The sequence below is a fragment of the Aulonocara stuartgranti genome (assembly GCF_965226115.1).
Source record: "Aulonocara stuartgranti genome assembly, chromosome: 2".
Taxonomy (NCBI): Eukaryota; Metazoa; Chordata; class Actinopteri; order Cichliformes; family Cichlidae; genus Aulonocara; species Aulonocara stuartgranti.
Window position 1 is genome coordinate 21,736,905 of NC_138940.1, and position 15,538 is coordinate 21,752,442.

At 41.9% G+C, this 15,538-nt stretch overlaps 1 protein-coding gene across 11 annotated transcripts in view; it reads left to right on the forward strand.

The window, feature by feature from the left end:
* The window catches only part of LOC309719498 (uncharacterized protein), a 47,893-nt gene that overhangs the window by 24,505 nt on the left and 7,850 nt on the right, over positions 1-15,538 (forward strand). For 7 of the 11 annotated variants that reach the window (XM_082555656.1, XM_082555653.1, XM_082555654.1 and 4 more), the window contains 7 exons: positions 2,344-2,423; positions 5,816-5,990; positions 8,059-8,185; positions 10,858-10,992; positions 11,092-11,151; positions 14,345-14,494; positions 15,004-15,091. In XM_082555656.1, coding sequence (XP_082411782.1) covers positions 2,344-2,423; positions 5,816-5,990; positions 8,059-8,185; positions 10,858-10,992; positions 11,092-11,151; positions 14,345-14,494; positions 15,004-15,091 — 815 coding nt within the window. Of the gene's footprint in view, positions 1-2,340; positions 2,424-5,815; positions 5,991-8,058; positions 8,186-10,857; positions 10,993-11,091; positions 11,152-14,344; positions 14,495-15,003; positions 15,092-15,538 lie in introns of all 11 variants that reach the window. The other 4 variants (XM_082555655.1, XM_082555661.1, XM_082555658.1 and 1 more) reach the window with 1 other exon arrangement.

Below are 15,538 nucleotides of genomic sequence, written 5' to 3' on the forward strand. Positions count from 1 at the left end.
CAAGAAGTTCTCCAGCTGCTTCCTTAACAGAGAGGGAGTCTTCTCACACTAACAACACGATTGGGGGGGAAAAAAAACAGTGGCGGTTTCTCCACCTTAAATTTTTTTTAGCACAAACGATTCTATCACAGTGTTAACCTGTTAGCTCTTACCTGGAGCAGTCACGACACACCCTTCATAAGCAGATGGACATCGGTCAGTTGTAGTCATGGACACGGGTGCTGATAAAAAGAACTTGATGCCTATTGTGATTGTGTTTAGTTCTGGGTTGAGGCCACTGTTCTATTGGGTTGAGATCCTGTGATTCTTGGGGCCATTTCAGTACAGTGAACTCAATTGTCATGTTCAAGAAACCAGTTTGAGATGATTGAGCTTTATGACATAACTAGGTATCCTCCATCAGAAGGTGTGTGGTGATTAAATGATGCTCAGTTGGAACTAAGGAGCCCACAGTGTGCCACAAAATATCCTCTTCACTGTTACGTCAGCAGCAGCCTGAACTGTTGGTACAAAGCAGGATAGATCCATGCTTTCATGTTGTTTATGCAAAGTTTGGACCCTACCATCCTTATTTCACAACAGAAATGAAAAACCATCAGACCAGTCAGCATTTGTCTTGTCTTGTATGCTCAGGTTTTGGTGAGCATGTGCAAACTGTAGCCTTAATTTCCTGTTCTTAGCATGTTGTAGCCTTTCAGCTTAAAGGTTCAGGCCGCTGTGCATTCAGAGATGCTGTTCTGTATCCTTTGGCTGTAACCATGGTAATTGTTAAGTCCCTTGAAGCAACTTTGTTGCTGGTTTGAACTTCAGCAGGTTGTCATGTCTATATAATCTAATTGCACTGAGTTGCTGCGATGTGATTGGCTGATTTAGATAGCTGTGTTAATGAGCAGTTTTACGGGTGTGCCTCATAATTAAAATGAATAAACATTCAGTCTTTTTAATTTCCTGTTATTTATTTTTATTTTTTATTTCATGGGTGCTTTTCATTGACACTGTGAGTCATCACACCGGGGATCAGGCATCAGTAACCATAATCCCTAAGTAAACTCTACGCTTTAGAGAAGCATAAAAGGACCATTTGAAAAGTACAAAAAGGCTCTGAGTGTTTGTTGTTCGCTGATTGACGAGACTTAAAAAGGTGGTAAAGCCACGATCGGGACTGCAGTTTGAGTGTGGATCACCAGGGGGAAAACATCATGCACAGTGCACGGCTAATTAGATTTGACACTAGAGTAAAACATTTATACAGGATCATCTAACTGGTTCACCATGCTGGAACTGCATTCACGTGGCCTCAGACGTCCTGTGGGCTCGAGAGAGCTCTGTGCAGTGCAAAGAGTGATTTAAAATAATAATAATGTTAAAATGATGACTTGCAAATGAACCTACTGTACTGTAGAGTGAAGGCTGACTCGCAGCCCGAATGTGAAGCCCTCAGTCCTGCTGCACACAGAGCCTTAACGAGGCACCCGCTCATAATGTGATTTCATATCTGTTTAAGGTTGTGTTCGGCGGTTGCTGGGCACCTGCTGTTGACGTGATGAACACTTGAGTTAACGGCGCAGGAGTACACTGGAAACATAGCAGGCGTGCCTCCGCTAGGACTGTTTGGATTGTGGAGACACATCAGATGGAGATTAAAGTTTAAATAGCAAAGAGAAGCACTTTTCACACGTTTCCACCTGTTTAATGAATGAACAACTACATCACCGTTAATGCATCCAGGAGTTGCATAATGAGCTTTGGGGGGATTTTATAAGGTGGTGACTTGTTATGGATGTAATCCGCCCCAACAGTCGCCTGTCCATGCGGTCCGACCACGCCAAGCCACTTTTACCAGCAGTCTTGACACTTCTAAGTAGGACTTTAATCACTTTTTAATCTGATCACATTGCAACTAGGTAGCTGCCATATCAGCCAAATAAGAAGGCAGAAGCAGGTTTAGATAAATGCAGACATTTATTATTTTTCTATTTTTTTTTCTACTGATTTATAGCAGCCAGCCTGATTCTGGTCTTGTTCATGAAACTTATGAAAGACTTTGTAATAGCTCAGTAGGTAAAGTGGTCGCCCCATGATCGGAAGGTCGGCGGTTCGAATCCACTTAACGGCTACCCTGAGGTACCCCTGAGCAAGGTACCGTCCCTACACACTGCTCCCCGGGCGCCTGCTTAGTGGGCTGCCCACTGCTTCACTGAGTGAATGGGTCAAATGCAGAGAAAAACAAGTAATTTCCCCATGGGGATCAATAAAGTATCCATTATTATTATTATTATTATTATTATTATTATTATTATTATTAATAATCATCAAACTCATCATCTGTCTCCCTCCCAGCAGTGACAGTGCTGCCATGGCATCAGGAACTCCAGACGTGACGACCAATCAGGAGCCTGCTGAAGTCCAGGAAGAGTGCTCAGGTAACAGTTTGATTAAATGTTTTCTGTAAATGTTTGATTGGGAATCCAGGCATATTTAGTATTAATGTATGCTGAGTGGCTGTCTTCGCTGTAATCACATGAAAAGGTCGTGTCTGTAATTTGCATCATTTCGACCTTTTTTCTTTTCCGCTTCAACTTGGAGTTTGCAAGGTCATCGACATACAGGGAGAATGTGAAAATGACCTTTCAACTGTTTCTATTCGGCAGATGGTTCATACTTTCTGTGGATTGCACAGCTAATGAGTTACTGTCCATCCTGTAATCATTCAGGCTGTAGCTAACGAGGCTTCCTTGCTTTAATTTCACAGTACAGAGCAGTGAAAACCAGATAATCCAGGCACTTTGGCAGTTTTCTAGATGAAAGTCTTCTGCATGAAAAGATTGTGTTAATACAAACGTTGTACTTTTTTCTTTCTTTTTTTTTTTTTTTTGCTTAATTTTATTTTGAAAGTTTGCAACAACTGAAACAAAATACATGTTTTTTCCAAATCAGTAGAATCTTATCAGTGCATGTTTTGTAAATCTCTGAGGTCTCATTTAGTGGGAACACATGCAGAAACTCCTGGTGCTTTCAGCTCTGATGACAATAATAAATGTTGTTTCAGAGATGGTTGGATGCTGGTACTTGCCAGCGATATCAGCAATGAGATTTTCTACTCATTCCCAGCAAAGATCCAATCAGCTCGAACGATCGCACACAAATATCTCCTTGCAGGTTGTGGCAGGAAATGGAGGAAAACACAAGGCTGTCGCACACAGACGTGCACACAGATTAACAACAAACAGAGTGGGAACCAGGATGTAGATGTGTGTCGACATGGAAAGGTTAAGTTGTGAGCTTCTTGTGAACACAGTGACTTAAGCAGACGTGATGAAACTGGTCTTTCGTGCCCAGGCTTGAGGTCCAAGATAATGTGAGTGAATAACAGGCAGAAGTTTGTTTTCAGGAAGCTCTCGGTTCAGTTTTGAATCTTGGGCTAATGCTGGTGCAATAATCCTGCTGAATTTTCAAGTTTGCTCACTTGCTTTTCACAAGAAATGAACAGTCTCTAATTTTTCTGGTAGTTTTGTTTTTATGGAGATCCCAGCCCTGATATTGTCTCCCTTTCAAAGGTCACCATCCTCTCACAGTTCAGCTGAGTTGTCCCTAATTTTGAGCTCAGGACTGTGTATAGGTCCTGATAGTCATAACAGAATGCATATGGAGAAACTATAATATCTCAGCTCTACGCTGACCTTCCACTGAATCAGCTGCCTTTTTCTAGGCAGACCTTTTGGCTTTAATAGAGTATTGTGCCTAAAATAGCACAATAAATGGTACTGTTGGGTGGTGCTTCCCCCTGATAGTTCATCTTGGCCATGCAGAAAGGCCTCTGAAGCTTCATCAAAAAGCAGGTTGGAACCTCCTCAAGTAAAGACAGCACTTTGTGGACTGCAGTTATCCAACAATAACTTGTTCTGTGTGCGGTTTAATGGCATCTCATTAAGACGCTAAAATTGGTTTTCATTATATTTTGACAGACTTTTATTTTAGTGACGTCTTTGGGTTTCTGTGTTACACAAAAAATCCCAAAAGAAAATGCACCACATGTGCTTAACATGATCTTGAGTGAGTGACCCAGAGATTTAAAGCATCTTGGCCTCAGCACCAGGTTTGGATTCCAAACATTTTTCAGTTGGGACTTAGCTCCAACCAGAAAGTATATTTTTAGAAAAGAAGGAATGCTCAAGGATTCCCCACAGGGAGGAGGACGAAAATGACACAGCTCGTGGAACAAAAATGCATCTTATTTTGAAATCTCTACTGAAGAATGTCTGTGGATGGCTCAGGGGTAGGAGTCCTCAAAATAGTTTGACTACAGTTGTTCTGTTTGCTCCCGACTTCTTCTTTCTCATTGTTGTTTCTCTTTCTTGCAACTCAGCTTCTGTTTCCTTTCTCTGGGGATGTTTTAAGTGCCTCCTGTGGTGCGTGTAACAAATAGTCCGCCCGATTTATAGGTTGGCCGATATTATCAGGTGATATTAGCTATTTGCCACTCCTATGGGCATCAGGATTTTAAAGGCCACAAAATGAAAATTTAAAAAGTAGAGTAGAAACATTAAAAAACACTGTTCAAACATTTTATAGGTCTTACTTAGTTTGCCAGCCAGAGGACTCTTCTCTGATTGGGATGCTACAAACACAGCAGCCAGCTGATTGAGCAGAGTCGGGCTGAACGTGGACGAGTAAAGAAACTACATAAACTAAATGTTAGAAATCTGTTTATGTTTAGTGTGTCTGAAAGAAATATATTGGAAAATCTAAATCTCCAAATATTGTCACTGCTGCTAAAATCCCGTTTCTGTCTAGCTGTGAAAACAATGAAACATGTTGCACTTTGTGATGACTTTTGTCTGATTACAAGTGTTTCTATTTGATGGCTACTTCAGTTTACTCAAAATATACAACAATAATGCTTTTTGCTTTTTTTTTTCTCCCCACCTTACAAAACCTACATTACCCACAATGCTCTTCAACCACTGACAGTTTGGAAAGCCTAGCTACATTCAGATTTTGTTTTTTGTTTTTTCCCCATCATCCTCAGCTGTATACAGGTCTACACCTCTGCCATTGCAATCAATGCATTGCACACTGGTTTATGAACTGCTGTCTTACACCATGTTATCATTCTGGCTTCTTTTTGAAACAAGAAGCGCTGCCCCCTGCTGGCCGTTAGAAACAATGTGCACTTCTATAATGGCTTTGTTTTTCTAAACCACAGGCTGTGTTCATCTTTTATGTACAGTCTATGGTTTGACCCAGTAAATATTAGCTAAGCTAATGAACATAGTAAACATTGTAAGTGCTATACATGTTACCATTGTTACTATGTAGATGAATAAAAAAAATAAAAAAAGACCAACTCTGCACTACTCTTTATACTGATCATGTGGTTTGAAGACAAATGCGTAGTGTATAAGTGCTGAGCCAGCCCACATCCCTGTTGCATGTGAGATGGAGCGAGGACCATTTCAGGTTCTTGATGACAGCTGTTTAAGAAGTTATAAAAGAGCTGTTGAGTTTTTCCACTGTGGTGCTAATAGACACGGACCCACTGTGGGGGTAGGTTTACAAGCTTGAGTTTGTGTCTGTTTATGCATATGTGTATTTTCAGTTTTCATGTTGGCCTCTGCAAACACACGCACACATCGTTTGCTCTGTGTGGTTCCCTCTGGGCTGCCTACCTGAGTCTTTACATCCACCACAGGACTAATTGCTCTATAACTCGAGTTCACACTGGGGCAGTGTGTAAAGATGCCGTGTGTGTAATGTTCTCATCAGCATGTAACTGTGCACCACCATGCAATGATTCATGATTCTGTCTTCTCAGGAAAGAAGAAGTCCAAGTTCCAAACGTTTAAAAGGTTCTTTGCCAGGAAGAAGAGAAAGGATCCATCAGCTGCAGGAGCGGACGTGAGCCTTAAAGCCAGCCAGTCGAGTGACAATGTCAGCAAAGCATCAGAGAGCAACACACTCACTCGAGCAGAGAAGGATAAAGGCTCTGGGTAAGATCGCACACGTGTGCTGAATGAAATGCTTTTATTTACAATCTGACGAAAGTACACAGAGCTCAACTAAGACCTGTCACGCCTCTACTTATTTATTATATGCTCATTTTGTCATATCTTCGTATTAAAGCTACAGTCGGTTGTAAATACTCGTAAATATACATTGAGTAGTGTGCATCATATATCTTCCAACAAATCGCTAAACTTGGATTAATCTGTTCCGGATTCATGAACTTGATAAATTGTGCATAAATGTTCGGTGTTTTTTCAGGTTTGGATGGACGCATTTGTAAAATCGTTTTACGTGTCCTCAGACTGCTTCATATTTGTGTGTGGGTGTGAGTCCTTACACACAAATCATTGTACACATTTCTAAATCTTACTTTATGCTTGTGGATCATATCATAATCATTTGCAACCCTTTTGAGGCAAATTTCTCTCCATGAACTGGGAGAACTGGAAGGAGTAGGAAAATAAAATTCAGTTTTATTTATACAGCGCCAAATCACAGCAGTCGGCTCAAGGCGCTTTGTATTGTAAGGTAGACCCTTCAATAATACATGCAGAAACAGAAAAACCCAACAATCATATGACCCCCTATGAGCAAGCACTGTGGCGACAGTGGGAAGGAAAAACTCCCTTTTAACAGGAAGAAACTTCCAACAGAACCAGGCTCAGGAAGGTGCGGGGCCATCTGCTGTGATTGGTTGGGGTGAGAGAAGGAAAACAGGATAAAGACAAAATTCAGTTGATTGCGATTTTTAGTCTAATGACATCTAATGGTGAGATTTTACACACTTTACCTTTAAGCATGGACCAACATTTCAAATAATTAGGTCAACCTGAGTCTCAGTCTTGGGGAAGACAACTTCACCTGTTGCCTACTGGTGGTGGTCAGAGGGCCCAGTGGCGCCTGTGTCCGGCAGCCTTGCCTCTGTCAGTGCACCCCAGGGTGGCTGTGGCTACAATGTAGCTGCCATCACCTGTGTGTGTGTGTGTGTGTGTGTGTGTGTGTGTGTGTGTGTGAGAGACTGGGTGGATGACTGGTTGTGTAAAGCGCTTTGGGGTCCTTAGGGACTAGTAAAGCGCTATACAAATACAGGCCATTTACCATTTAGGTAAACCCTGTGAGCCGAAAGGCTTCAGAATGCTCCGAACACTCAGTTTTAGACAGTTTTTTCTACTCCTGGCTGTGTTTGATGTCAGAGAGAAGAGATATCTAAAAACTGGTCATCTGTAGCACACATCTCGGGCTGTGACTAGCCCACCGACCTGTTGATCAAAGCTTCTGTTTGTGAGGGACAGGACAATATGACAAAAATCAATTTGAAGGAAATGGAATGGAACTAAAACTACATAAACGGTGTGTTTTTAAGCAGAACCATTTTCCTCCCATTTCCCTTTCAGATGTAAAGCATCTAAAATGCTAGCTCTTATTATGGGGTTTAATTGAGCCCAGCAAAATATGAATCCAGAATATTATATCATTACTTTACTGCCATGTTTAAGGGATTCATCAAGAAACCGCACCGTTCTATAGCCAAATGATATATTTCTGCTCACGTTGTTGGAGCTCATCCATCCATTCAGGTCAATAACGTCATGAGCACATTTTAAAAAAGGAAGGTTGTGTTTTAACATCCATCTCCTGTTCTGTCAAACTCACCTCAGCGAAGGCTCGGCGCTTCCTGTTTTGTAACAATTAGAAGAATGTGTGTTTTCCTGTGGAAAAGTCCTGAATTTCTTTGTTTTCCTAAGCGGTGCCACTTCCTGCTTTGTCTCAGTCTGTCACAGGAAATATCTAGTTACATTTTACTGATTTCTCTCATCATCCTAATTACTGGGAGACAACAAACCATCACTTAAAAAACTAAAAGTGTCTTTTCAGTTGATATATATTTTTATACGACACATTCCAAACACTCTGCATGGGTAGTTTATGGTACGTTGTTGTATGTCGTGATCCGCCATCTGGTTCTTTTTTTTCTTCTACCTGTCTTGTTATAGAAGCTGTGAAACATCACTCTGTGCTGTGTTTATTTCTTTGTCTTCCTGTTTCCCAAAGGTCGAAGATCAGTCTGGGAGGCAAGGCTTTGTCACATGACTCCGTGTTTGTTTCTGACTCATCGGAGGCGAACGAGGCTCTGGGGGCATCGCAGGACAGCATTCATGGGAAGGTGAAATCACTCCAGGTATGCACACACAAACGCAGTTACCGGATCAAAGATAAACATGTTAAAGTTAAAGTCCTCTCAGGTCTAGTACACCAGAGACCCCCGACCCCTTGACCTTTGACTACAGGGGTTATTAAGGAATAATAAACAATAAAGATTCAGTCTGACACATTTAAGTGTGTTTGGGAGTGAGCACTTCTATGCCCCAGGGCACTGAACAAAGTGCTGCCAGCAGATCTGCTATATATTAAGCCTGTGGGATTACGAGTAATAAGTGGCATTAAATAAGCTTTGACTTTTTACACACAAGTTTTGATCCATGTGTAATGTGATAAACGCAGCGGTTTGGACAGGCGGAACTGATGTTTCACAAATAGAGATTAAAGTTCTGTCAAAGCAAAATGAAAGGACCGCGTGATGAGAAGAACTGCAGACAGATAGAAAGAGTATCTGTCACAATAGTGGGCTAAAAGGGGAAGACATGAGACCCAGATGGACGCGCTGACCTCCAATGAAACGGCTCCGCTGAGCTACAGAGGAGTGAGACTCAAACAACTCCTTTAAGCGATTTTTGCTAAAAAGAAACACTTTCTCCTGTAAGCTAAAATAAAACAGAGGAAGTGTTTGATTTGGGCTCCTTTGTAGATCAGAAAGTGTGTAACGGACACGGGCAGAGTGCCTGATAATCAAATCCAAGAGTTTTCAGGCAAAACAGCCACAGATAGTTTGGCGAGATGCAAGTTGCTAATAGATTGATTTCCATAAAGTGAATTTACTGTGGAAAAACAATCTAATGGAGATTTCCTGACCTTAATCCTCGCTGTGAGCTGTGCTGCCTGTTTGATAAGCAGAATGAGGCCATTCCAGAGCCAAAAATAAACACATTATGTAAGGATCGATACACTACAAGGCCATTAACATGATGCACAGGAGAGTGACTGTCATGTAGTAACTCACTAAACAAGGGTGTTGCCACTGTGACCGGTCCAGAAAGCTTCAGATAGAAAAAATTCCATTTGATGGCGTTTTTGGGCCTGCGTTTGTTGTCCAGTAATATAGCTCTTTAAGCGTAGGAATTCAGACAATACAGAAGCTACAAAGATGCAATTGCATCCTGTCCTACCAGAAAAATCACACAAAAACAGGACACCGGCCAACTGAGATGATATAAAAGACAGGTGTAGCTGCTGTGAGGTCAGCCACTGCTTTATGAAGTTGTGTTATGTTTCAACGTTGCCTTCTTTGGTGTTTTGAAGCTGGATGTTGCAGTCGAGGGGTAAATCTGACCAGGAAGCTCACAGGCTAGTAACATGTCTATCAGAAGTCATTAACATTGGATCATCTTCCTTTCTGTCAGTGAGTTTAACATTTTGCTCACTCTTACCCAAAACTAGTAACCTGGTCCATAAACCTATCAGGAAATCGTTTACTGTGGTCACAGCTGACAGCCGATTTCTCATTGGTGTATACAGGAGCAACCACAGCTATCACCCCCTGGTGGCCGTTAAAGAGAATGCAACTTTGCGGCTACAGTGTCTCCATCTTTTACACTGTCTGTGGCCCGACAAGTGGACAATTTTCACTCCACTACAAAGACTTTTGTCTTCTGTGGGACCGTGGCTAAAGGGCAAGCACTAACAACTGTAACACACTAACCACTGGTTCAACATATTTTTGATGCTGCCCCCTGGTGACAGTACACAGCTACTACATACAGGTGGAGCTCTGCCGTGCTCTGCGTTGGACCTATAGACTACCAGTGCACTATTACAGCGGAGCGGAGGATGAATTTGAGGATGTCCACCCTGTCACACCGCAGCTAGCATCATGAGCAGAGTGATATGATTGGCAGGTGCAGTTTAATAGAAGGGTAAATGCTCACGAGAATCTTTGTGCAAGTGTCAGTTAGCTCCATTATATTCAACAGAGAGCAGACATGTGTACAGCTGATATGGGCAAACCAGTGCTAAAAGGGAGAAATGCATGAATGTGGTTTTTGAGGTGAACCCTCCCTTTAAGCACATTTTCACGCACATTTAAATTAAAAAACTACATTTCAGATTAATTTTAGCTTCCACCCACAAACAGCTTCCAGTATATAAGCTGATTATGTTAAAATAGAAACATTTAGAACAGCAGATTCTTTGTGACTTTGTCAAGAAACTTGTATTGTGTGTCCGTGTGTGTCTGTGTGTGTTGGTGCGTGCCAGTGTCCAGCCCTGCTACAGAAAAGCTGTATTGTCCTGTGCTGTGAAACTGAGTAAATGAGTCCTTGACTGACTGTTACAGGGAAGCACGCAGATAAAGACTGTTTGAGTTTCTGCGATACCAGCTACACACACAGATACACAATCACTTTCAAAGGGCTTTCGCTTCTCTGTCAAGTGCCCAGCTATGAGTCCTCACTGGTCATTCCCTGTTAGTCATATTCCACCACAGTAAAGATCTTTTCCCCCTGCAAACAGCTGTAATGCTCAATAAACATGTACTCAAACACGCCATTGTTAGCCTTTCATACAGAGCTGTAGTTTATTAAACAGGCTCTCAGATATGGTGTTTCCCCAACTGTAAGTAATGATAAACACCTTCACTTCCTTATAAAACAAACAGGTGAGCACATGCCTGAAACGTGCACACACTAACCCTGCTGTCATAAATGTGCTTTTTTTTTTTTTTTCCCTCCTCTGCAGCTTCAGCTGAAGCAGGCCATCAAACTGGGCTCTCCACCGTCTCTGATGTGTGTGAAGAGGGCAGAAGATCCTGCGACCATGTCTGAGGATGACGGCCTACCCTGCAGCCCACCAGAATACACAACAGTTCACACGGTCTTGATAAAGACATGCTTTCAATGATGCCTTCCTTCTGTTAGTGCCCCTGAGTTTGGCTCCTAACATTCTTCTCCTTGTTCTTGGTGCGTCTCCCAGAATCAGGCTCAGGCGAACAGTTCCATCAGTCTGGAGGGAATAGACAGCGATGAGGACCGGGTAAGCGTCAGCGCAACGAAAACTAAGATACTGCATTGTTTATTTCATGCTTTGTTCCATTCACAACCGACACATTTACCGACGAGTGAACTTCCACGCTGCGATGCTTTACGATCTGCACCGTGTCCTGCGTGTGGCATTGCAACCAAAACAGCGATTCAAGTAAGATCGATGTGATTTGTTAAAGCCAGGAGGAATCTTTGTGGATGTGTTGGAGCTGTGTGCGATTGCTCCTCATGTGACTGTGGCGGAGAACAAATCTCATGATCCCGTCTAATCACTAAACCGCTGCTCTTGGTTCTAAATAAAAGCCCCTTCATGCAAAGTGACATCTTTCCCTATGTTCCCGCTCTTTGGCGCTCTTTTTCCCCCTCTGTTGCTTTTAGTCTTTTTGTTTCAGCTTTCTCTTTTTTGTATCCTTAAATTGTCGTCCTCCTGACCCTGCGTATAAATCTGCGGTTTAACCAGTGTTACCCAGAATGCCTCATATTCTCCCTAACAATAATTTCAAATGAGTCCTTTTTATGGATCTAGAGAATCACAGTGCCAGTTCACGATAAGGCAAATGTCCCGAGAACATCAATTAGTCTCACTGACTATAATATGGCCTAGAAGCACAGTCAGCAAACTATGACAAAGGAGCCTTTAATGATAGTGTACTTTTAGCAGTTTCAGGCGGGTTTTGGTCATTCTCCCACTGGAAAGAGCCACAAATGGCTGGCTACAATGACAGGCACACAAAACCCTGAAAATATCCCCTTTAAAGTCAATTCCACACACAGGAATGTGGTCAAGGATAGACTGCACTTACAGTGGCACTTTGTGCAGTTTATCCATCCACTGAGAATTCACTAAGACATCAATTGTTTACTTGATTGTGGGTTTTGTTGTTGTTGTTTTCTTTTTTGTTTTTTTTCCCCCCAGGCTTTATTTAGAAAATGAATTTGATTTATTTGCAACAATCCAGGCTTTGACTCACACCATCGCTGTCAGCATACGTCACTGTGGAGACTTAGGTCTAGGTCAGCCAGTGTTAAATGCATTTACAGTAAATATAAAGAGTGCAGACTTTGTCATCTTTTCACACATACATAGTTTGTGGATATAAGTTGGTCATTAGAGGAGTTCAGACTGCCTGTTTCTATTAGCAGTGGATGATCAAACTGTGTGTAAGACAAAGAACATCGTTTGAGAATGAGATGATCTGAGAATCATCTCCTGAGTTTATTGTTTCCATTGTGTTGTAAAGTGAAGCCGGCACACAAATGTCTGTAATACTTCCAGATCCCAGCAGGGAGCGACTCTGCTAGTTGCATAAAGAAGCCAGATTGTCCATAGATCAGACATAACATCATAATCACCTGTCTAATATTGTTTTGGTCCCCTGTTTTCTTCCAAAACAGTCCTAACCCATCGAGGAAACACTAGACCCCTGAAACTGTGCTGTGGTATCTGGCACCACGATGAACTTGTCTGGCCAGCACATCCCACAGATGCTTAAGTGGATTTGGAGGCAAAATCAACACCTCAAACTCGTCGTTGTGCTTCTTAAACCATTCCTGAACTATATTTGCTTCGTGACAGGGTCCTTTATCCCGCTGAAAGGGCTCACAGCCATCTATACTGTTTGCATGAAAGGCTGCACATGGTCTGCAGCAGTGCTTAGTTAGGCGGTACGTGTCAAAGCAGGACCCAAAGTTTCCCAGCATCCTCAAAGGTTCCATTAGTGCCATGTATATGAAGCCACCTATTATGTAAGTGAACACTGACAGCGTTAGCAACCAGCTGATTAACAGCATAATCTTTATTGTTATTAGATGAGATCTAGATGAATTAAAAGGAGAATCAATACTGGATATAACATCAGGTGGCCAATTGGAAACGAATGGATACTAACATATAAGGTTACAGTGTATCACTTATTGCAGGTTTAAGGAATCAGTGTTTTTTAATTGTGAGTCACTGTTTGAGACTCGGTGATGAAACGGTGCTTCAGACATAACATTGGCTCAGCATCCTTTCTCACCATGGAGACTGGAACGTGATTGGCTGTTTACTTCTTTCAGTGTCGTGTTTTTAAATCCTGTACGGACATAAATGGAGAGGCTTATGTTCAACACATATCTGCAGCACAGGAAATAGTTGTCATGTGCCGTCTGTGATAGTGGAAGATGGGCGTGCGTGTGTGTGTGTGTGTGTGTGTGTGTGTGTGTGTGTCTGTTTGGGTGTGGTCATAACCAATCCTCCAGCTTCTCTTCAAACCTTAAATGGAAGTCTGCAGCTTGACCTCTTCTTCCTCTGTATGTTGCTTTCCCCCTTTCCTTCTCTCTGACCTTCTTTTTCTTTTCTCCAGCCACAGTACATGTTATTCCACTGTGTGTGTGTGTGTGTGTGTGTGTGTGTGTGTGTGTGTGTGTGTGTGTGTGTGCTGAGTGTTCAGAGTGCATTCCAATGGTTTCTTTGGCAGTCAGCATGTCTGCTTGTAGTTAAAGCATTAAGAGTCTGCCTCTCTCTCACACACACACACACACACACACACACACACACACACACACACACACACACACACACAGGGAAACCTATATTTTGTTAAAGAAGTACTGTGTTATGCGATATTTCATGAATATGTTTTAAGGGTAATTTCAGTTAGATCATAAAACAAACCATGTGTTCATACAACACAACACACTTTTTGGTTTACATGCAGAATGAAAACTATGAAATGGTATTTTACAGTCTAACAGATGCAGACAGACATTAGCATGTAGTGTGTGTTGCAGTGTGTGTGTGTGTGTGTGTGTGTGTGTGTCTTTAGTGGAAGAAGAGCAGTGTTTTTGTGGGTTTCGTGTTGAAATAAGTGAAAAGGTAAGTTTGTGAGAGGTGAGAGAGGTAGGTTTCTGTGATGACAGACTAGTGTTGGTTCTGCAGATAAGGACTGCTCATGTTTGTACAGCTGGACTCCCCCTCTCCTGCTCAGTCTCTGGCTACTTGTTTGCATCCTTGGGGGATTTTTCAATGTTTGTGCTTTTAAGCTTCTTACAAGTGTGGCTGATGTCTGAGAGTTGACCACCTCTATTTGGAACCGTCCCACTTGTGGGGGTGGACAATTGGATGGATGGTCAAATTCTGTCCCCAGAGATCTCTCCTGGTTGAGTGTTGCTAAATGCTAAATGAGTGTTTCCTGTCTTCCCAGCTGTCCTGCGCAGCCTCCAGCAGAGCAGTGAGCCCCCTGGTGGTTCCAGGAGACTTCAGCCAGCCGGCCAGTCCTTTTGTCTGTCTGGATAACTCTGCAGCCAAGCACAAGCTGGCCCTGAGGCAAAAAGCCAGGAGGAGACCTGCCAGTGTAAGAGGGGGAACAAAAGCTCTAGCATGAATAAACACTAATACTCCCATTACTTTAAATGGATCTTTATAGCTTTTCATGGCGTGGCTCTCATTGCATAGAGTCTCTGTTTTGTGATAAAACTGGACCTAACAAAGTAATTCCCCAACTATAAAAAAGAAACCTAAACAGTGGGACAATCAAAGTGATTAGTCAATAGTTTCCCCACATTATCTAAAAACCTTTTTATATGGAGGTTAAACTTAAAGTGAGTGCAGAAAAGTACAGCAGCCAGAGAACGGGTCAGGTGGTCCTGTCTGCACAGGCGTTCGTCCTTCTCAGTCATTCAAACTTTTCAAAGAAGTTACGCTGAGAAAAAAAGTGATTTTACTGATACAAATTCATGAGACCTGTTGCTGTATTGGATGTTATCACATGTGTGCTGCTACAGTTTTCTAGGACTGCTTAGCTGACTGTTCATTGGCGATTGATGATGCTGATGTCACCACAAATGTCTCGTTTCTGTGCAGCGAACAGAGGGGAAAGCAGGGCAAGAGTCTGAGATGGAGGCGAAGCTGACGACCTCCACACCGCTGCAAGACCAGCAGGAGGCAGAAGGTGTGTGCGCAAAGCCCCTAGTTTTCATGTATGGAAGCCTGTGAATGCCAATATTAAAACAAAAGTATTTAATCAAATAGAAGGGTTATAGTCCACATGAGTGCAAAAGATACATATATGTATTTGTTTAAGTTATTTTGGTAACACTGTAATTAAATGGAATATTACTGTATTTTATGTGAAATTACAATGCAATTATATTTACATACACTTAAACACAAGAATAAGGGGAGAACAAATCAGGTTTTTAAAGGAAACAAAGATATAATTCTACTGTGAGTAATTTTAACTGCTGCATAACCTTACAAGAAACCAGACACACATTTTAGTGTAAATAATTTTAATTGCAACAGTTGAATAATAGAAAATCAGTCATGAATATAACTTTACAAAGTTATTTAATATTCATTATATTTATATTTATTTATTCATAATAATTATTATTTT